Here is a 24,104-nt window from a genome sequence, read left to right as displayed (position 1 = left end):
AATAGGGTATCATATATGTATGAGTCATGCTCATCAATGAAAGAAAACAAAACCAGTAAGCATGGGTCTCATCATCACATGATGCTGGCATAGACTTATGGGAATTTTCTGTGCTTGCAGGAAGTTTACATCATGCTGTACAGGGAAGCTCATATGTACGACAAGTAGTCATTGCTTTAAGTGGATAAACATAATAGATAATTGGGGTGAAAATGGCTAGGTCTTATAGTCCTAAAGTATATTTTTATAGCACTTCATTTCTTCTAGTTTCTATAGAAGGAATAGAAAGAGTGCTTCTATTTAGCCTTTCCTCAGAAAGATCAGATTATTAATTTGATTATTGATCATAAAAACCTAGAACAAACTCAATATACACATGAGGCCACATACTTTTTTTTTTCAGAATAGCTGGATTTTTAAAAAAATGTTTATTGGGGCAGCTAGGTAGCACAGTGGATAGATCACCAGCCCTGGATTCAGGAGAATCTGAGTTCAAATCCAGCTTCAGACACTTGACACTGACCAGCTGTGTGACCCTAGGCAAGTCACTTAACCCTCATTGCCCTGCAAAAAAAGAAAAAAAAGAAAAATGTTTATCTGTTTCCTGTGTAAAACTGTTAAAAACAAAACCAGATGCAATTTCTTTTATGTTCTCATTTTTAAGGATAAAAATCACTAAGTGTAGAAAAATGCTTCAATACTTTGAGGAGCTGTGATTTTATCAGTATGAACACTTCCTCCACTGATGCAGATTTCAATCCTCTATAATTTTTTAGTTTATCTTCCAGAGCTGGTGTGGCCAAAAACTCACCTAGTGGCCACTAATTTTGCAGCAAGCCTTTTGAATTAGCAAGGCTCATTTAGACAGGGGACATAGAGTAAATTACTAAGTATGGCCTCAAGGCCTCTAGTATAATATTTAAGAATCCAAATAATCTCCATGGCATTATGAAACAGACTAGAGTTTTAAAAAATGTTTTTTTAAAAACTAAGTTAAAATCATTCATATCATTTTTTAAAAGTCATATAAATTATTATGTATTATTGTAAGGTATAAAGGTTTGGGGGATATAAAAAGAAAACAGGCTTCACCTTCAGGGAACTTAAAGTTCTACTGAATTGCAAACTTAACCTTCATAACTGGGTCATTTGGGGAGGCAGCACAATCTAATAATACTATAACTCAGACTTCAAACTTGGACATATTAATTTTCTCCTAGCTCACTTTTATAGGGTAATCTTGAGGAGAACATATTACTGTTCACATTTCATGGGTAAAATTGTATCTTGTGTGGGTATACATTGTATGGGTAAAATTTGAGCAGTAATATGTTGAGTACATCTGAAATCAGAGTTCTAAAAATAAAGGAACAGTGACATTATAATATTGAATTAGATGTCGCAAAAATGATTTCCCTTCTACTGTTCCTTACTTTAGCTTGGAATGATGTTATGAAAGTCAGTGGAACTTACTAGTGCTTAAAAAAGAACTCATGGAGGAAAGATGGAGACAAGATTCATAGATAATGTTACTGTGGAAATAATGTCAGAAAAGACTGACATCTGAAGCCCATGAATATAATCCTGGATATTGAAGGCAAAAAGCCTTAATTACTCTAGACTTTATTAGGAAGACACTATCTTGGTAGAGTATTAGGTTGGATGTTTTCTGTGAGTTTGCTCTTATTAAATGATAATAATTTTAGCATCTTTCCCCTCTTAGGTCAGTTGGTGGTGTGTACATTGTGCTCATGTGTGATGAAGACCAAACAGATATGGCTCTTCTCTGCTCACATGCTTCCTCTTCTGGCACGACTGTGCCTTGTTCCGTTGGAGACCATTGTCGTCATTAACAAATTTGCAATGATTTTTACTGGATTAGAAGTTCTCTATTTTCTTGCATCCAACCTTTTAGTCCCATATAATCTTGCTAAATCTGCATATAGGGAATTGGTCCAGGTAAGAAACATACTTAGGACTATTTGGTTGAAATATTACCTAAGTACAAAATGCACTTAGCATTTAATTTACCATTTGTCATCATTTCATACATTTTTTGAACCAAATCTCTCTTAATGATAACGTTATTTGGTATAATTATGGTCATGATTTCAAGCTTAATTAGAATTCTGGTGGAGATTTTTTGTGAAATGTTGGTTACCTCATGACCAATAACCTCAAGGATCTCAGAGTCTAATGAGGGAAGACAAAATATAAAAAGAAGATGAAAAGGAGGAGTTGGAAGGAAGGACATACCCAGCTTGGAGGCATGATGAAATCCTGAACTCGAGTGGGAAATGATAAAGTATATTTCCTGGGCCCCACTGTTTAAATAGAGATTCTGAGAGGAGCTAGCTCTCTGATGCCCAATCTCTACACTTTCCAATCAGAAGGTAGTAGGGGCCCAAGAGGATAGGGTACTGGGGAGATAGGAGTTTCAGAGTTGATGTGATCTTGCAAGTAAGATGAGTTTCTAGAGACAATGATGAAGTCCAAGTGAACAGTCAGGTAGGAAATGGTGAAGTATCTACTCTAGGCCTCCTAGATAGATTTATTTGTTGCCTGTTATTCTTACAGAATATCATAATTGTTATGATTCCCATTTAGAATGTATCTACCATGAAAGGAAGGGTGTCTTAATATATTCATAAAATTACTTATTTTATAGTTTGGGAGTAACGTTGGCTTGTTGGAAACTTCATTTTAGCTAGAAGAATTACTACAAGCTTTGTAGGATCTGCACACTAGTAAAGTTGATTTATAGCTCTGGACAAATTTCATTAATTTTGTATACACCCTTTTGAAATTGAGTTCCCTGTCACAATTATTAGTAATAGCTTATCCTAGAAACCAAGAAAATTAATGATTTTGAAATCTTTTAATAAGGAAAACTGCATTTGTAATTTTACTTATTCACAAGAGCTGATTCAGTGTAAAAGTCTTCATGCACAGTACTTTTTAAAGTATTATCTCACTAGAAAAGCTTATATTATTAATATGTTTTGCTCTATAGTTTACTATAATCAAAGACAATAGAACTCAATGGGTTTGAAATATACATTTTTCCTTAGGATTTACTTTGGTAAAATTATTCTATTTCATTGCATATTTGAAAATGATAAGGACTAAATCTCTCATTTTCCAGTGTAGCCTTACCTTTCCTTTTGCTTGTTTTTGGATACATTCCACCACTGCAGTGTGGGTGATATTCAAGTGGTGGTTAGAAATAAATTGCTTTAGGTATGAGGTTATGATATGTCCTGGAAAAAGTTGAAATCATGTAATTTTTGAGTGGTCTTATTTTGATGATAAGGGTAAGATATTATTAGTAAATAGAAGCATCGGCTTTTAGAGTTTGAAGAATTCTTGGAATCAGGTAGTATAAAATTTTTATTGTGTAAAAGGGTAAACTGAAACCCAAAGAGGTTAAATGGAAATTCCTATGAAAATACTTGTTTTGAATCAAGTATTAATAAAAGACATAGGTGATATTTCCTATGAATTATTGTGATTTGAATTACTTATATTTTACATATTTTAACCCATATCCAGCTTTTGAAATATGAGTTTAATATTTTAAGATTCTCTAATTTAATTATAAGATAATAATGTCTAAAAATTGCTCATAGATCAGTACCAGTTTTTACAAAAGGATTAAAATTCTTTATTTTGAAGATGTGTTATTTTTATAATGGCCTACAATCTATTTTTTAAAAACCTTATATTCTACTATTGTGAAACAAAAATGAATTCAATTTATTGTACTATGCTAGGTGATAAAGGAGATCAAATGAAATTCTAAAGCAAGTGGCATTATGTATAGATATTTATTAAAATTAAAATATTGGCATAGCATCCTTATAACTTATAAGAAAAGTAATTTTAGCTTATTGAAATATAGTTTTTGGTTATGAGTTATATTGTGCCAATGTGTGAGGTAGTAGTTGTAAAACTGAGAAATCAGAGATTTTATAATTGTTGAATTCTTTAATTTTTATTGAAGAAATAAATGTTAATCAAGGTAGTCTTGCTATGAAAGATTAACTATGCTTATTTTTCTCTGAATCAAAATAAGTTTCTTTAGAATCTTTCTTCTCTCCTGAAGTATAATTACATAGTCACTATAATTGTTATTTTGTCGGAATGGAAAATGATTTCACAAATTAATTGGACTTGTGTTATTTCCATATTCAGGTGGTGGAAGTATATGGCCTTCTGGCTTTGGGAATGTCCTTATGGAATCAGCTGGTTGTCCCCGTTCTTTTCATGGTCTTCTGGCTTGTCTTATTTGCTCTTCAGATTTACTCTTATTTCAGTACACGAGATCAGCCTGCATCACGGGAGAGGCTTCTTTTCCTTTTTCTGACAAGGTAATTAGCAAAAACATGATACCATTTCTCATAGGAACACAAAATGCTAATATAGGAATGGTAAACCTAATTGCTTTTCTTCATTCCAGTAAGTGTTTCATGTCATAGAGTTGCATTAGTATTTGGGCTTTACTTTTTATGCCTAGTACTGGTATAACAGGTGAGTTGTAGGCTCTGTTGTATATTGAATACATTATAGAAATAAGTTTAATATGATATTCATACTTGGATAAGAGCACTAAATATATAAAATTAAAAAATTTTTATTATTCAGATTGAACTAATTTGAGAAAAACATTTTTTCTTTATTGGGAAAAACATATTGGATTATCTCATTGTTAGCAAAATAATGCTTCCATGATATTCATTAAATATTAACCCAAAGAAATGTCAAACATTGTTTGTAAAATTTTGTTTGGGAAAAAAAACAATTTTCCTAAATGCCATTTGTCCTCTTTTCCCCAAACCAGGTACTTCTTACTTGGACATGCATTTTTTCCTTTGACCCATAATAAATTTAATAAAACTAGCGAGGATCTCCATTACCAAGCGTATGTGCAGATGAAGCTTAAAGAACAAATTGTAATTTGTAACATAATAAAGACCAACTATAATTCCAGTTATTAGGCAGAAAGTAAATAACTTTTTATTCATCAAATATTTGAGTGCCTACTGTGTTCTTGGTATTATGGCAGACACAAAAATAAATATTGTAGTTTAACTTATAAGGAAATTGAAGAGGAGATAGGAACTGGAATTTTTATTTCATTGTTATAGGGTAATTTCAGGTGTAGAAGTTCCTTCCACCAATCCTTCTCTTCAACTTAAAAGTCTTAGAGAATTACCTAGAGCATAGACTTATCCAGGTTCACCTAGCCCATGTGTGACAGAAATGAATGAGACTTGAACTCAGGTCTCTCCCATCCGACCATTTCTCTCTTTTTCCTGGCCATTTTCTTTTCTTTTCTTTTCTTTTTTTTTTTTTGATGAGGCAATTGGTGTTAAGTGACTTGCCCAGGGTTACACAGCTAGTGTTAAGTGTCTGAGGCCGGATTTGAACTCAGGTACTCCTGACTCCAGGGCCGGTGCTCTATCCACTGCGCCACCTAGCTGCCCCTTCCTGGCCATTTTCAAACCATGTGGTCTGTAGTCTGGCCATCCTCCTTATTTCCTAACCAGTAGAACTTGGTCTCTGTCCCTTAGACCCTGGGGTCCTGAGCTTTTTTTGCCTTATCTTGTCCCAGAACCAGGCCACTGCCCCACTTTCTGGCCATTTCCAAACCATGCTGCTGGGTGCATACTCACTGACCCCACCTCGTCCCTCCATTTCCCCTTTATATGTCAAGTCTTTCCTCATTAGGCCCCAGCCTATCTATCCAGATTCATTGAAGTAGGGATTATATTGCTTTGCTTTTATGTCCCTAACACTTAACGCAGTGCTTGGCACATAGTAAGTGCTTAATAATTTCTTTTCTATTCATGTATCCATCCATCTACCCATCTAGCCGAACATCCATCCATCCATCCATCCATCCATCCATCCATCCATCCATCCATCTATCTGTATGTATGTATATGTATGTATGGATGTATGAGAGAGAGAGAGAGAGACACACACACACACACACACACACACACACACACACACACACAGCTATTAGCTTAGGTCCTCATCACCTTTCACTTAGATTAATCCAAAAACTATCTTATTGGTCTTCCTGCTTCCTGCTTCCACTCCAGTGCCTTTCTGCTTAAATCCATCCTATGTATTGCTGCCAGAATCTCTTTTCTACTGAGTCAGTTGCAGTGGTTTCTTAGTGCCTCAAGGATAAAATATAAACTCCTTTGTTTAGCTTTTAAAGCTTTTCACAAACTAGCCCCAGCCTATCTTTCCAGATTCATTGTACATTACTCCTCGTCCAGTACTCTGTAATCCAGACAAACTGGCCTTCTCTCTCTCCCTCATATAGGATCCTCCATCTTCCATTTCTGTTTCTTTGCATTTATTGCTCTCCTGGCCTGAAACATGTTCTGTCCTCACTGCCATCTTGTAAATTCCTTTTGTTCCTTCAAGGCATAGTTCATGGACCACTTTTCAGAAGAATCTTTTGTTGATTCTCCCTAATTGCTAGTGCTTTCTTTCCCCAAATACCTTGTGTTTAAAAACTTTGTATCTGTTTGCATTTGATCTTTTGATAATCATTCTGTATATGTTTATGTACTTGTTGTCTTTCCCATTAGAATTTTTGTTTTGTTATTTAGACATTTCAGTCATCTCTGACTCTTTGTGACCCAATTTGGGGTTTTCTTGGCAAAAATACTGGAGTAGTTTTCCATTTCCTTTTTCAGCTCATTTTACAGATGAGGAAACTGAGGGAAAAGGGTTAAGTGACTTGGCTTAGGGTCACATAGTTATTAGTAAGTGTCTGAGACTGGATTTGAACTAAGTAAGATGAGTCTTCCTGATTTCAGCCCTGGCACTCTATCTGCAGCTACACCTACCTGCCCATTAGAATTTTAGCTCCTTGCAAATTGGGATTATTTTATTCATTGTTTTGGTATCTTTAGGGATTGACATATAATAGTTACTTTCTAAATGCTTGTTGATTAATTGAATGTCATAAGTGATCAAATCTGTTTTTATTCATATGAAATAGTAAAAAGTAAACCATGCCCAAGTGTATTCATATTTATATCAGGAGAAAATATCCTTAAAAGGGACCTAAAATGTAAATTTCCCTTCTTGAACAAAATAGAAGAACCTAAAAATGGAGTTAGAAGACTATATGATACTTGGTTCTAAAGAGGAGATATGAGAAGACACGTACTTTCCACTTCTCTTTTCTTTGCAGAGATGGGAGACTGTGTGTGGAACTGCATATAGTCACATTTTTTCAATATGAACTTTTTCCTCCTTGTCTTTCTTTTAAGGGATGGCACTCTGGGAGGAGTGGGGGCATAATGCCATAGGATATGTAGGTGATGGAAATACAAAAGAAAGAAACAAAAATTTATTTAAAAAAACCCCCAAACAACTCTGTTATGTTTGAAGAAGTCTCCCAGTCTTAGAATTATTGGAAAAGTTGAACTGCTTATGGTATCATGACATGATAAAGTAATTTTCATTGAATAACATTTCAATGATCCTGTAACGTTTTGTTTTCTGAAAAGAAACAACAGTTTTAACTTTTTGATAACTAGATTTCTTATACATGCAGTGAATAGAATATCAAGATAAAACAATTTTTAATAGCTAATTTAACATTCCTCCTCTTAAAGTTCTATGCTGATTCCTCTTCTTTGAATTAAGTAACTCTGGGTGCTCTAAAAGTCATGTGAGAAGAATACAAATTCTGGGAAGTCTTACCTAAAAAGGCTTTGCATGAAGACAGTGATAGAATATTTGCCTGACATACAAAGACCAGTCTAGTTATGTGAAACCTTTTCCAGAAGGTTGACCACAAGGTGATGAAAAGTTTTAGTCACAGCATCTCAAGGTATAAAGGCATTGCATTTTGCAGTAGTGGGTAAAATTACAAATCTTTGGAAGTATTTAAAAAATAATGTTTCATATGCTTTAGTAATAATACCATAATGCTTTAAAAATGTTTATCTTTGACAACTTCTATTTCTACTTCATCAATCAAACTTTAATATTTGGTCTGATTGTCAGGCTAACGATCAAAGTAGGAAAGAGAATCTTTAGTGGTTGAAATCACAGAATCTCTGAGCTGAATAGAACCACAGAGGTCATGTAGACTAACCCATACCTAAGCAAGAATTCCCTTTATAGCATTCTTAGAAGTGCTCATCTAACCTTTGTATGAGGATGTATCTGTTAATTACTCAAGACTGATAAGAAACTCACTATGTCTGTAGATAACCTCTCTCACTTTTGGCTAGCTCTCATTACTAGGAAATTTTTCCTTGCATTAAAACAAAATCTGTCACCTTTTTAACTTATCCATTGTTCCAAATTCTACCCTCTGGTACCAAGAAGAGCAAATCTTATTCCTCTGCTACATGGTAATGATAGGGACTGGACCTGTAATTTCATTGGCATGGAAAACTCCCAGGCAAGAAAGCTCCCTCTACTAGCATAGGTTAATATCTTTTCTACACCTTTTATAGACAGAGTGATTTTTCTTGAGCACTGAGAGGTTATGTGATTTGCTCAGGTTCACACAGCTAGTACGTGTAGGAGCTGGAACTTTGACCGAGGACCTTTTTGACTTTGAGGCCAGCCTTCTCTTGACTCTGCTTTGCTGCCTTTGTGATTTCCAGTTGTGGTCTGTGGTTCCTGGTTTTGTGGCCAAGTAGAACAGGGCTAATTTTTCTTTCACGTGGTTCTTTAAATAATTGAAGACAACTGTCATACTTCCCCTTTTAGTGCTCTCTTCTCCAGGCTTAACATAACAGTTCCTTCAACTGATCATATGTAGTGTGATCATCAGTCCCCTTGCTACTTGCCACAAAAAATTCTGTATTGTCAGTGTTCATCTTAAGATGTGTTGCTCAGATTGATTATAGTATTTCAAATATTGCCTCACCACAACAATAATACAGAGGAACCTTTTCACTGACTTTTTTATGCAACCTAAGATCACAGTAGCTATTTTTATGCCATGTCACACTCGAATTACTGACTAGAATTGAGAATTCTAACCGCTTAAACCTACAGAACTTTTTTCTTTTTTAAAACATCAACTCCTTTGTCTACCGTCCTTCATTATATACTTAAACAGTTATATTTTTTTAATCAATGGATCCATGATCTTAATGATATGGATACTGTTGGGTTTTTTTTTTTTGGATACTGTTTCTAATGATGCAGACTGCAACCCTTCCATATCTTCTTATCCTGTATGACTCGTCCATGTATTTCTTTAAATCTCCTCTGCAGAGTATTTACCTAATGGGTCTATGGATCATCCAAGAAATCTCTGAAAATTACCAATTGCCTCAGTCTCACTCCATGATTGGCCTACTAGCTTTTCTAGTAATGAATCTATTTGGTTGTATTTTTTACACTAATTCTTGTGTGTGTCATTGGTCATATGTTGCAGCTTTTTTACACTCACAAAACATCACCTGTAATTTTGATTATTTGGAGGTTTTAGTGTACATGACTAATCATAGATTTATTAGAAGAAATTTTGGATTTTGGATTGAATATCATTAGTGTAGGCAAATCCTCATGAAAAAATTTACTCTACCACTGCAAATCTTCTGCACCTGCTTTGTAACTTGTAGTCTTAGAGAATTGTCTGGAGACACTGGGTTTTTCAAAGTTGTTTTTCTCTATAATGTTATTGTCACTGTATAAATTACTTTCCTAGTTGAACCCACACCTTCTTGACTAGTCTAGCACTATCTACTAGCACTATCTAGCACTTTGCTGTTGGAAGAATATTACAATTAAAAAAATGGAGTTTTATTATAGGAAGAAGGCTGAAGTTGGAAATATGGTACAATTTCCCAGATTCATTCTAACCCACTCCTGTCTTTATTTATTTTAGACCTATGCTTATTTTCCATCTACAGTGTGTTTCCTATAGACATGTTCTGATGTATTAGTTCAGTGGTCATAGTGTGGACTATAGGCATATATGACTTAATGTTATAGTGGAACGATTCTTGAATTCAGAGTCAAAAGATCTGAATTTGAACACTAACTCTCCTACTTATGTGTGACATTCAGCAATGTGCTGAATTTCTTTGAGCAACTAGGTGGCACAGTGGATAGAGCACTGGCCCTAGAGTCAGGAGGGCCTGAGTCTCTACTTGGCAAGGATTTCAAGTGTTTTCTATTTCAGTTTATTTCTAGTCTCACTTGGACATGTCATTAAGGTAGTTGCCTCACTTGAGATCAATTTCTGTAAGAAATAGAACAGTCCATGCCATTGTCTGTTACTTCATCTTCTTTACACATTTTTGTTGTATATCAACTATAAAGGACCTATGAAAGAAAACAAATGCTATACACCTCCAGAGAAAGGACTGATAAATAAAAGTATATATAGTATGGTTTTATATATATTTATAAATCTTCAGTTTTTATTTACATCTTAATATCTAACAAAAAAGAGAATTTTTAAAAAATTGAAGAACAGGAAGAAAAAAAATAGATAAACCTTCCTGTAGAAGGTAGGATTTTAGGTGAGACTTAAAGGAAGGCAGGGAAGTTAGTAGTTGGAGCACAGAAGGGAGTGTGTTCCAAGAATGAAGGACAACCAGGGAAAATGCCCAGAGCTGAGAAATGAATTGTCTTGTTTGTGGAACAGCCAGGAGGTCAATGTCACTGGACCAAAGACTATACACCAGGGAGTAAGTTATAAGAAAACTGGAAAGATAGGAGGGGGCTAAGTTGTAAAGGGCTTTGAATGCCAAAGAGAGCATTTTGTATTTGCTCCTGGAGCCAATAGGACACCACTGCAATTTATTGAGTGCAGGTGATGCTAGTGACATGATCAGACCTGCACTTTAGTGGCTAAATGAAGGACATGTTGGAGTAGGGAGAGACCTGCCAGCAGGCTATTATAATGATCTAGGCATGAGATGATGAGGTTCTGCACTAGAGTGGTGGGAGTGTCAGAGGAGAGAAGGGGGTGTTTTCAAGAGATGTTGCAAAGGTGATATCAACAGTTTTTGGCAACAGTTTGGATATGAAGGGAGGGGTGTGTGAGAGATAGTAAGGAACTGAGGGTAACTTCTAGGTTTTGAGTCTGATGGACTGAGTAGATGATATTGACTTCTATGTAACAGGGAAAGTAGGGAAGGGGAAAGGTTAGGGCAAAGATAATGAGTTCTGTTTTATACATAGTGAGTTTAAGATTTCTGCTGGACATCCAGTTTGAGATGTCTTGAAAGGTAGTTGGAGGTATAAGATTGGAGGTCAGTAGAGAGATTGGAGAAGGATAGGTAGATCTGGGGATTATTATCATAGAGATGACAATTAACTCCATTGGAGCTGATGAGATCACCAAATGAAGAAGTATAGAAGAAGAAGAGAAGAGGACCCAGCCGGGGAAGAACTCTGAGGGACATCTATGATTAACAGGTGTGATTTGGAGGAGGAGACAGAGGAGCCATCAGACAGGTAGGAGGAAAACCAGAAGAGAGGAGTGTCCTAAAAACCCAGAGAGAGGAACATATCAAGGAAGAGAGAGTGAGGAGCAGGATCAAAGACTGTAGAGATATGAGGGAAAATGAGGATTGAGAAAAGGCTGTTGGCGTTGACATTTAAGACATCATTAGGAACTTTAGCGAGAACAGTTTTGGTGAAATGATAAGTTGGAAGCTGGATTGTAAAGGATTAAGAAGAGAGAAAGTGGAGGTACCAATTGTAGACAGCTATTTGAGGAGGTTAGCTACAAAGGGCAGAAGAGAAATAGGATGATAGCTGAAATGGAAGGATCAACTGAAGGTTTTTCCAAGATAGGAGAGACATGGGCATGTTTGTGGGTAGTAGGGAATAAGCCAGTAAAGAGGGAAAGATTGAAAATAAATGAAAGAGTTGGGTTGTAAAATAATAGCTTGAAAATAAGCGAAAGAAGGGGCAGTCTATTGGAGTAGAGAGGATGGAATGGGATCCCTTGAACAGGTAGAGGGGTTAAACACCTTATTAAGGAATAAGCTTACTTCATGTAAAATGGGTGAAGGAGGAAAAAGGAGAGGAAGGCATCTGAGTGATGGGAGAGGAAGAAGAGGGAGGAAGAGAGAGTTCATGGCAAATGGTCTCATTTTTTTTCTGTAAGACATGAGGCCTGAGGGCAGCTAGGTGGCGAAGTGGATAGAGAATCGGCCCTGGATTCAGGAGGACCTGAGTTCAAATCTAACCTCAGACACTTACTAGCTGTGTGACCCTGGGCAAGTCACTTAACCCTCATTGTCCTGACCCCCAAAAAAGATATGAGGCCAGATTCTCAGCTAAGAGAGTGGGGGGAGGGAGATCCATTGGAAGTCTCAGGAGGGATAAAAAGGTTTGGAAAAACCTCTCTGAAGAGTGAATTGATTAGGGTGATATAGTAGGATTGCCTAGTAACAGTGAAGGCCAGTCGAGGTTATATAACATAAATTTGTAGTGGTTCCAGTTAGAACAATTGTTCTTTGTTCAGCAGCACATATACATATGCATAAAGGAAATAAATGGTAATAGTGATCCAGGGTGGGGCTTGGTTGGGGATAATTGGTGATTTTATAATGAGGCTAGGGATTCAAGAGAGGAGCACAATGTAGAGTTGAATTTTTTTCACTAAAGAGTCAAGATAATGAGAAGAGAAGCGTGGCTAGTGCTGGGGAGATGGCCTGGGAGAAAATTGAGGGATAAAGGGATTGGAGGTTATGGTGAGGATGAAGAATATGTTTTTTTGTTTGTTTGTTTGTTTTTAGTGAAGCAATTGGGGTTAAGTGACTTGCCCAGGGTCACACAGCTAGTAAGTGTTAAGTGTCTGAGGCCGGATTTGAACTCAGGTACTCCTAACTCCAGGGCTGGTGCTCTATCCACCGTGCCACCTAGCTGCCCCAAGAATATGGTTTTGTAAGGGAAGGCAGAGAAAGGTGAAAGGCTAATAGATTATGGTTGGATAAGGGGATTTCAGAATTCTTGAAGATGGAGATGGTACATTTGTGGGTGATAGCAAGATTGAGGGTATGACATCTTTGTGTATGGCTGGGGTGGAGAGTAGGTTGAGGAACTGACTGGTTAGTGTATTTGAAGGAGAATAATATTTTCCATTGAACTGGACAGCGATTCAGAGAACTTGGTTTAGATTCAGTTCAACAAACAATTACAGCTGACATTTATATAGCTTTTAAGGTTTTCAAAGCACTTTATATATTATGCTCATTTGATGCTAACAAGCAGGTAGATACAGTTGTTATCCCAATTTTAAAAACTTAAATCACAGAGGAATCTAAAGCATAAATGGCTTCCTCAGGGTCACATAGCCAGAAAGCGGCTGTAGACAAGCTTCTCTGGCCCTCCTTATGCCAAGGCCTGACCTCTCTTCATTAACAACATACTCTTTATTAAGTGCCTACTATATGCTGAGTACTAGTAGTGTTAGGTGTCAAGGATATGAAGACAAACAATAGCCCCCCACCCTCAAAAGCTTAAATCTACTAGAAAGTTTTTAAAGAAAGCTTTGTAAATAGTAATAGCTTATTTTTATAAAGTGTTTTTCTTTTAGCTATGCGGATTAGGTAGGAATATTAGTCCCATTTCACAGATGAGAAAATGGAGGCCTAGATAGGGCAAGTAATTTATTCCAGACTTGGTAAACCTCAAAGCTAGTATTCAAACCCAGGTTTCCTGACTCAAATGGCCCATCCCTCCTAGAGAAGTTATCCTTCCACATTCATTAAGTCACTATTTCCTATCTCAGACCAAAAGAGTCAGTATTTCAGTTTTTTGTTTTTTATTTTTCATATACCAAAACATAAAGTTAAAATTGAAAGTTTTAACAGTATTCTATAATTTTCAAAGAAGCGTGTTTTCTAATCAGAAAGATTTGACTGCATAGAGGGGAAAATGTTTCTTGTTAAGGGGAGGGAACAAAGAAACCTTATTAATTCCTCCAGTTCCTTTTTTCTTTCTTTAAAGCTACAATGTATATTTTTTGTTGATATACACCAAAACTTTCAATACACTTCATCACAATTCTTTTTTCCTATGAAAAATTTTATAGACTAACAAGTTTTTTTCTGAAGCTATTCCAATTATTAATTAATCCAGAAACAATTAGATCATACTTAGCAACATCTAGGATCCTTAAACAGAAAATCAAGTAATGTTGATCTTCTGAAAGTTTTAAAAGGCTTTTCTTTTGAAAGACAGAAATACGTACATTTGCATTGCTGATTCAAGTTTGAGCTCACTTCAAAAAGTTTATCTTGATAATGTTTATTCTTTAATATTTTGATCAAAATTTTGATAAAACTCTAAATTTCTTATAAGTTGGACTCATACTTAAAGTAATAAATGAACCTCCCCTAGGCTAGTGTTTCTTATCAAGGACTAACAGAATTATATAAAATAAGATGTTATAATATAATAGAATATAGATATATTTTGAGTCTCAACAAGAAACTATATATTTTCTAGTCTAATCCATATTAGTTCATGTGAAGAAATGTTCATCCAAGGGAGATATCGATGTTAAATATATCATCTGTGCAAAATTAAATTAGATCATTCTTTATATGTCGTTAAAGTTTATCCCTTTTGTACAGATGCTCACACATATACTGGGGGTATGCCAATATCTTGGATAGATAAAAATTTGGATAATTGGAATGGCAATGAAATAGCAAAGTGACAAATTCCTTTTATAGTATGTTTTTGTTTGTAAAGTTTTGACACAAAAGAGATCGAGTAGTTTGTTTAGGGGGTCATTTCAGATCCAGTACTTTCATTATGACTTAAGTATTTATATTTCTTAAACTTCTTATTTTCTTCTTCCTTCCAGTATTGCTGAATGTTGCAGTACTCCATACTCACTTTTGGGTTTGGTATTCACAGTCTCTTTTGTTGCCTTGGGTGTTTTGACACTCTGCAAGTTTTACTTGCAGGGCTATCGGGCTTTCATGAATGATCCTGCTATGAATCGGTGAGTTTAATTCTCTTAGCGAAAATCAAAGCATGTATTTAGAAACAAGTATCTTACAGCTTAGACATTTAAGCTCCTAGGAATGATTGTTAAATTTTAAAATTATGATTTTATTTATTTAGAAAGAAAAAACATTGGCTTTAAAAATATATTTTCATTTAGCAAAAACCATTAAGAAATCACAAAATTTTCCTGAAATAAAAATATTTATTAACATGGGACTGTAAGAACCTATATGCCTTAAGTCTTAACAAATTGTTTTGATATCACTGGATACTATATAAGTGAGGGCTTTTACATTGACAGTGCTAAGTGAGAAAACCTGCTTTTTCACTTGTGAGGATAGATTTATCTGTATCTATATTTATCTACAGAGAGGAGATATCAATGTCTTATTTCTCTCTATCTTCACAAGTGATTATAGCAGGTTTGCTCACCTAACTTTGCGTGTATGTATTTTATATTCAGGTAAAGTTGTTTGTAAGTATGTAAAATCCAGGCACATGTAAGTAATATAACACAAAGAAAATCAGAACACTGAACTGATTTTTAAACTAATGAATTTTAATTTATTTTATTTTATGCATGAAGTAAAACTGGAGCACTAACCAGCAAAGTGTTTCTGACCTTTGCAAAAAAAAAAAAGTAGCAAACTAATATACTATTTGTAGTTTAATTTTAACTCTGGCCATTTGGAATTTATTGACATACCCACATTGACTAGCATCTGTTATCTAAACATCTGTTTGGTATTTCTCCACTTAATGGAAATAAACTAAAATTCTGTTTATTTTTATTCTCTCCTAAATAAACAATATAGGGGGATGACAGAAGGAGTTACACTCTTAATTCTGGCAGTGCAGACTGGTCTGATAGAACTCCAAGTTGTTCACCGGGCATTCCTGCTTAGTATTATACTTTTCATTGTGGTAGCTTCTATTCTTCAGTCCATGTTAGAAATTGCAGATCCTATTGTTTTGGCGCTGGGAGCATCAAGAGACAAGTAAGAAATAACTTTGAAAATGTCTTGGTTTAAAATGTTTTCTAGCATAAATTTAGTTGGATTATTTAGGGGACAACCAGAGGTAAAAATTGATGTTTTCTTGGAAAAAAAAAGAGTTAAAAAAAAAAAGGTAGATGATCATATTTTGTATTTCTCTTGATCTTTTTATGGCTTTCTTGTGTTGCTCATTTCCCCCCTCTTCTTACTTTTTTTTTCATAGCCCTATTAAAGGTAGCTTAAGATGACTGACCTACCCAAAAGAAATCAGTAATAATAATTATCAAAAGTCACATAAATAAAAAGCAGTTTAATTTAAAGAATTATAAAACATACTTATTCATTAAAATGAAGAACAGGAAATAAAGCAGTTCAGTAAAAAATACAAATAAAAAGTACAGTTCTCTATTTTCACCAATTAAGAGAGAAATAAGAGTAGCAGAAGGAATGAGAATTAATGAAATGTGAATAGACAGAGACAGAAAGAGGCAAATACTAGGAAAGACAGACTGGGGATAACAGTATTTTTTGGCCATTTGAGTTAGTTGTGGGTTAAAGCTATTCAGACTATGTTTAGCTTGTAATCTTAGGTACTTGGCACTTCCGTTGAAGACCATATGAAAGTAAATGAAGAGATAGGCCCCTTCCCTGCCTGCCTTTGTCACAGAGATTTTACAATGCAAAAACAGCAATTAAAAAAAAAGCTTTACTAAATTATTGTTTAATTCAGCAAGAAAATAGTTGGGTTCATGTAGTCATATAAGACTGCTACAGTGTAGTTCAGGGAAGACAGCTTAATGAAGTCTTTTTACAACCTTAATTTAGGTATATTTTTTGAGAGAGTTATATAGTCATTTATTATAGAATTATTGGATTCTTATTACATTACAAAGGGAAGGAACAGTGGAAGGAAAAATATTGTCAAATTGTTTTTTTTTTAAATAAACCCCAAATAATTACTTAGTAATATGCTCAGTCCTCAGGTCAATTTCAGATATCTTGTATTATAAACATAGCTTTTTGAATTTTGATTTTGAGAGCTGATGATTAGGAGGTAAGATATGAAAGGAAATAGCCACTTATATTGTTTATTTAGGAGAGAATAAAAATAAACAGAATTTTAGTTTATTGCCATTAAGTAGAGAAATACCAAACAGATGTTTAGATAACAGATGCTATGAGAGTTCTGACAGATGCCAGTTTTTTGTGTAGTTACAGCTAAAATCAGGAAAGTTCCTACTCTTTCCTCTCTATATATATATATTACAAAGAATTATTTAAATCTTAAATTTTCCCTTAAAATATAACTGATTTTTAAAAGTGCCTTAAGGGGCAGCTAGGGGGTACAGTGGATAAAGCACTGGCCCTGGATTCAGGAGGACCTGACTTCAAATCTGGCCTCAGACACTTGACACTTACTAGTTGTGTGACCCTGGGCAAGTCACTTAACCCTCATTCTCCCTCCTCCTCACTCAAAAAAAGTATTTACCTTAAAAAGAATCCTGAACCTGGTTTATTGTCAATATAATATAATCTTGGAGAGAACTTCTTTAGCATATAGATTCTCTTATAGTTGGCTAAAACTTTATTTTTAGGTCTATGGTTCACTTCTTAAATTTGTTATGAGTTTGCATAACGGATATGTATTATATTTGGAAATAGGAGAAAAAGTTGAAGCACTTTCCATTTTTTAGTCTTCAATTTTTAAGATAAGGCCACAGTAAATAAATACTGATATGGAACTGCTATTTATTTTTAAAAAATTTTAAATTTTTTAAAATTTTATTTTATTTTTATGCTTTTTTTTTTTTAAGAAAAATTGATTATGTTTGAAGCTTGTAACAGAGCTTAAGTCTTAATAGTTGTTTCTATCCTCTCATTGTAATTATCTGAACCTCCAGTTTAATTGTTGCATAATCCTTAGCCTTATCTTAATTCGATAAGTTTTTTTTTTTTTAAAGAAGGTACTTTGACATTAGTTCTAGTTCTCTAGTATTTCCTAAGGCATCTAGTACTGCTCTTGTCAGGTGTTTTTAGCAAATATTTATTTGATAAGTGATCTGAGATTAATTTAGGATCTTATTATAGCACTGACCTTTTAATACAATTTTAGTTACCTTTTATATTTTCTGAAATTACTACAAGTACTTTATAAGCAATAAGCTTTTTATTTTGTTATTCTTTTGGTCTACACTTATAATTTCATTGGTGTAGGAAACTTCCAGTGAAGAAACTTTTATCTGTGCAGGTCAGCACCTGCTTTGTAATTTATAGTCCAATAAGAGAGTTCCATGGAGCATTGAGATTTTTTGTGGCTAGCCCAAAGGCACAAAGCTAGTACTATCCAAGCAGAACTTGAACCCAAGTTTTCCTGACTTTGAGGCCACCTCTTAGTACAGTAGGCTACTATTTTATATTTCTTTCTTTAGTTTGGATATTATGTAATTGAAATTTAATTTAAAGTTAAAACCAACTTATTGTTGAATGGCTAGATTTGTGGCCACCATTTCTTAAGTTACTCTTTTTTTTTTTTTTTTGGGTGGGACAATGAGGGTTAAATGACTTGCCCAGGGTCACACAGCTAGTAAGTGTTGAGTGTCTGAGGCCAGATCTGAACTCAGGTCCTCCTGAATCCAGGGTTGGTACTTTATCCACTGTGCCACCTAGCTGCCCCCTTAAGTTACTCTTAAAAAGAAATAAAATGTTACGGTTTTTTAAAATTAAACCTTTTTGGATGTTAAGGCCCCACATATAAAATCATGGTATTAATTTTTTGAAAACCTGAAAAATTATCATTCATCTTCTTCTAGTGCATGGCAAAAGTTTTTTTTTTTTTAAATGTTCTGCTCTTAGAACTTAGGGATGTTGTGTATTTATTCACAAAGCAATGAATACTCAGACAGTCCTGTAATGACAGATAAGAAAGTCTTATTTTGTGTAAAATAGTGTCCATTTTGAAAATTCATTTATTAGAATACTGTTACATAAAAGCACACAAAAAATTACCCTTTAACATCAAACTTTATTATCCATAATGCCAGACTATTAAAATTTTCATCTTTTCTAATGGTCTGAATCAGAAGACCTCTATACCTTCCTTGATTCTAATGGGGAAAAACTTGGAGATGTTAATTTAGAAACCTGGATTTTCTGTTCTTAGCTTCAACACTAACTTTCTTATGTCAATTTCCTTACTGCCTCAGCATCTACATTGAAATGAGAATGGTATTATATAAATAATCTAATTAAATAGATGAGAAGTGCTTTGAAAAACAAATAATGAATTGCTTGGCTTGGCAGAGGTTATGAGGGCAGAATGTTACATGTGTTACTTGATGTGTATCCATTTCTTCCTGGGGAAACAAAGAGTATGGCATTATAGACAAGAAAGTTTAGTTATAAAGAAGTGTGATTTATTCTTTATGTAATACCCCAGCCTCCTAGTAACTCATTCTCCTCAATTCCCATTAACTTCTGCTCCATTTTATTTCAGCCACATACAGGGATGGTCATTCTCTTAATCTTGCTATCACCCACAAGTGTTCTATTTCTGATTTCCAAAACTGTGAATTTTCTTCATCTGTTCATAATCTTTTATCCTTCCATCTCTCCCCTTTGCCTCCTAAACCTACTCTTTATTCTTATTGTAGCTATGATCTTGCCATTCCTCAGTACTTTCCAAGGCCATTATCCCTGCTCAGGCTATACTCTTCTCCCTTCCTAGTCATGAACCCTTTATGAACAAATTCAACTCTTCTCTTTCCTTTTCTCTTAAGTCCCTTGATCCTTTGCCTTACTATCAATTACACCTTGCCAAACTCCAACCTTAGGTTATTCCCACTATCCCCCTCTTTTGTTCTTATTACTCGCTACTGAAAAGAACTGGAGGAAATCATAAAACTCTGCTGACTGGTCCACTACAAATTATACTAGCTAATATCAACTGGGCCCACGGTAGTCAAATCAGTAAGCATTTATTAAACACTTGCTGTGCGCTAGGCACTATACTAAGGTCTGGGGATACAAAGAAAGGCCAAAACAAAAGTCCCTCCTATCAAGGAATTCACAGTCTAATGAGGGAGACAACATGAAAACAACTTTACAAACAAGGTAGAGATAGGATAAATTTGTGCTAATCTATGAAAGAACACATTAGCATTAAGGGGATTGGGAAATGCTTCTTTTAGAAGGTCTGATTTTAGTTGAGATTTGAAAGAAGTCAGAGAATTCATAATATGAAGAGGAGGGAGAGAATTCTAATTATGGGGTTACAGCTTGTGACAATGTTTGAAGTTAGGTGACACAGTAGATGAAGTACCAGCCCTGGATCCAGGAGGACCTGAGTTCAAATCCAGCCTCAGACACTTGACACTTACTAGCTGTGTGACCCTGGGCAAGTCACTTAACACTCATTGCCCCACAAACAAAAAAGAAAAGAAAAGAAAATGTTTGGAGTCGAGAGATGGAATATCATGTATGAGGGACACCAAGTTGGCCAGTGTCACTGTATTATAGAGTACAAAGGGCTAAGAAAGGTGTATAAAGACTGGAAAGGACTTTAAAAGCCAAAACATTTTATATTTGATCCTGGAGGTGATAGAGAGGCAGTCGATTTATTTGTTAGTATAAGGCAACATGGTCAGACCTGTGCTTAGGGAAGATTACCTTGACAGCTGAGTAGAGGTTGGACTGAAATGAGGGAAGACTTGAGGCAGAGACCAACCAGTGGGTTGTTGCAGTAGCTCAGGAGTAAAGTAATGAGGGTCTGCACCAGGTTGATTTCAGTGTTAGAGAAGAAAAGGAGTTGTCTATCTATCTTATAATAATGGAAAAGACAGGACTTGGCAACTGATTGGATATTGTAGGTGGTAAAGTAGAATGAGAAGTTGAGGATGACACCTACATTGTGAGCCTCGGTGACTGGGAGGATGTTGGTACCCTCAACAGTAATTGGAAAGCTTGGAAGAAGCCAGGGTTTTGGGGAAAAGATAATGAGTTTAGTTTTTGGACATGTTGAGTTTGAAATGTCTATGAGACATTCATTTCAGGATGTCTGGTAGGCAATTGGAGGTGAGAGACTTAAAGTCAAGAGAGGTTATGGCTAGATAAATAGATTTGAGAATCATTAGTATAGAAATAGTTGAGTCCATGGGAGCTAATGAAATAACTAAGCCAAATGGTATAGAAGAAAAAGAAGAGGACCCAATACAGAACCTTGGGGGAGGGGGGGGGCAATCATGGTTGGTGGACATGACTTGGATGAAGATCCAGTTAAGGAAACTGAGAAGGAGCAGTCATACAGGTAGGAGGAGAGCCAGTATAAATCAATATTGCAAAAACCTAGAAGAAAAAAAAATATCAAAAAGAGGGTGATTGGCAGTTGCAGAAAGGTCAAGTAGCGTGAGGATTGAGAACAGACTGTTATATATTCAATTAAAGTAACATTGGTAACTGGAGAGAGCAGGAAGCCAGACTGTAGAGAGTTAAGAAGAAAGTGAATTGGAAGCAAAGTACAAATTGTAGATAGCATTTTCAAGGAGTTTGTCATGAAAGGGAAGAGAAATGTTTGATGATAGTTAGCAGGAATCAGTGGATCAAGTAAGGATTTTATTTGAAGATTGGGGAGATATGGGCATGTTTGAAGGCAGTAGGGAAGCAGCCTACAGGAAGATATTGAAGATTAGTGAAAACAAGATGATAGAGTCTGCTGGAGAAGATGGGATGGAATGTGATCACTTGTGAATGTAGAAGCGTTTGCTGTGTAAGAAGGGGTAACTTTTCATGTGAAATGGGTAAAAGAAGAAAGTAGCAGAAGGCATCAGAATGATGTGAGATGTGGAGAGGAGCACTTAGAGAATGGCCTCACTTTTGTTCATGTTTTTATGCAGCAGGAAAGTAGCCAGGAGGCCAAGAGAGATGAAAAAAAAAAAAGAGAAGGAAGAAGGGAATAGGCAGGGGGGACAAGAGGAAAATAGTACATAGAGGGAGAGAGAAAAGAGAAAAATAGTGTGGGCAGTTTCTTGGAGAACACAGGATAGGATCAAGGGTAAATGTGGAGGGGTAGGCATGGATAAGCAAAAGGAATACCTTTTCACATTAATTATGATAATATAAAGAAATTTACTCCCTAATTTAATTCTTTATCCCACTCAACATAGCAGCTATTTAAACCTTTTCTATACTCAGATTTTCTGTGGCAGTCCCTTCCCTCACTCTCTGCTAAGTAACTTGCTCCATAGTTCAAGGAAGAAATTGAGGCCATTCTCTGAGAGCTTCTTTCCTCCTCACCTCTTCTTCTCAGACACCTCTGACATCATCCATTCCCTGCCATTTCCTTTACTTCAGCCTCTGACAAGGTATTCCTTCTTTGGCTTCAGGGAACCAAACTAAAATGCAATTGAGAAAGGTTTAGCAAAATCATAAAAAATACAATACAATAATTTGTGGTTTTCTAAGTCATTATGTGTAGCTTGCAGGGATCGTTTTCTGTTTGAGTTGGACACAGCTGCTCTACACACACACACACACACACACACACACACACACACACACACACACACACACACACACCCCTTGATCCCATCCACTCACAGTTTTTTACAAATTGCCAGTACCATCATTCTTCCATCCCCCAACTATTGTTTTCTCTACTCTCTTTACCTACTTACTGCTTCCCTGCTATAAACACACGCAAATCTCTCCCATCCTTAAAAATCTACACTAGATTTTACTGTTCCTACCAGTTATCCAATATCTTATCCTCTTCTCAACTAAATTCTGAAAAAGCCATCTTTAATCAGTGCCCCTATCTAGTTTTCTCATGCTTTTCTAAATCCTCCATAGTCTAGCTTCTCATCTCATCATTCAGTTGAATCTATTCTTCAGAGTTACCAGCTTTCTTTTAATTACTAAATCTAATGACCTCAATCCTTATTCTTCTTAACCTCTTTGTAGCATTTGACTTTGTGTGCTGCCTTCTTCTGGACACTCTTCTCTTTTCTTGGTTTTGTTGACTCTGCTGTCTCTTGGTTCTTCCTACAATTATTACTGCTCCTCAGTCTCACTGTTCCTCATTAGCTGGATCTTTACATCCTTCTTTAATTCATTTGAATTTTCCTATAAGAATTTGGATGCTATGTCATTTGGGGCACATGTTTAGCATTGATATTACTTCACTGTCTTTGGTATGTTTTAGCAAAATGTAGTTTCCCTGATGATCTATTTCCCTGCCTTTTCTACTTCAGCTGAAGTGTAATTAATTCTGCTCCAGCCCCTTATTTTAATTCTGTGTGTGCCTTTCTCTTTTAAGTATGTTTCTTGTAAATGACATATTGTTGGATTCTGGTTTCTGATCCATTCTGCTATCTGCTTCCATTTTTTTTGGGGTTGAGTTCATTCAATTCACATTCACAATTATGATTGCTGAGTATTTATCTCCATCCTCCCTCCCACCCCCTACTCCCTTTATTATTTTACTCTGTTTCTCCTTAAAAGGCTGTTTTGTTTCTTATTACTGCCTCCCTAAATCTGCTTTCCCTCTTATCACACACATCTCACCCCCTTTCTTTTAGCCCCTTTCTCTCTTACTTCCCTGTTGTATGAGACAGATTTCTATATCCAACTTTCACCATTTTCCCTTCCATTGTAAACTCTTCTGTGTGCACCTCTTTTATGTGAGGCAATTTTCCATCTTCTTCCTCTCCTTTCCTCCTTTTCTCAGTATGTCTTCCTTTTTCCGCCTTCCTTTTTCTTTTGAGATCATCCTAACTTAATAAACTCACAACCATGCCCTCTAAGTAAACTCCTAACTGCCCTAATGATTATAAAGTTTTGGGGGTTATGTGTATCATCTTCCCATTTGGAAATGTAAATGGTTTAACCTTATTAAATTCCTTGTGATTTTCATTCGTGTTTACCTTTTTATGCCTCTCTTGAATCTTGCATTTGAATGTCAGATTTTCTCTTCAGCTCTGGTCTTTTCATTAGAAATGTCTGGAAGTCCTCTTTCCTTAACATGTCCATTTTTTCCTCTGTAGGATTATCCTCAGCTTTGCTGGGTAGGCTATTCTTGGTTGTAATCCTAGGTTCTTTACTTTCTCAAATATCATATTCTAAGCTCTTTGC

At 35.5% G+C, this 24,104-nt stretch overlaps 1 protein-coding gene across 1 annotated transcript in view; it reads left to right on the top strand.

Annotated features, from left to right (window-relative positions):
• RNF145 (ring finger protein 145) overlaps nt 1-24,104 on the top strand; it is a 107,665-nt gene that overhangs the window by 64,291 nt on the left and 19,270 nt on the right. The window contains exons 5-8 of the mRNA XM_043986173.1: nt 1,724-1,959; nt 4,195-4,370; nt 14,840-14,980; nt 15,801-15,983. Of these exons, the coding sequence (XP_043842108.1) occupies nt 1,724-1,959; nt 4,195-4,370; nt 14,840-14,980; nt 15,801-15,983 (736 nt within the window). The remainder of the gene's footprint in view (nt 1-1,723; nt 1,960-4,194; nt 4,371-14,839; nt 14,981-15,800; nt 15,984-24,104) is intronic.

This window comes from Dromiciops gliroides, chromosome 2, assembly GCF_019393635.1.
Source record: "Dromiciops gliroides isolate mDroGli1 chromosome 2, mDroGli1.pri, whole genome shotgun sequence".
Classification (NCBI taxonomy): Eukaryota; Metazoa; Chordata; class Mammalia; order Microbiotheria; family Microbiotheriidae; genus Dromiciops; species Dromiciops gliroides.
This window is presented reverse-complemented; position numbering and strand designations above follow the sequence as displayed.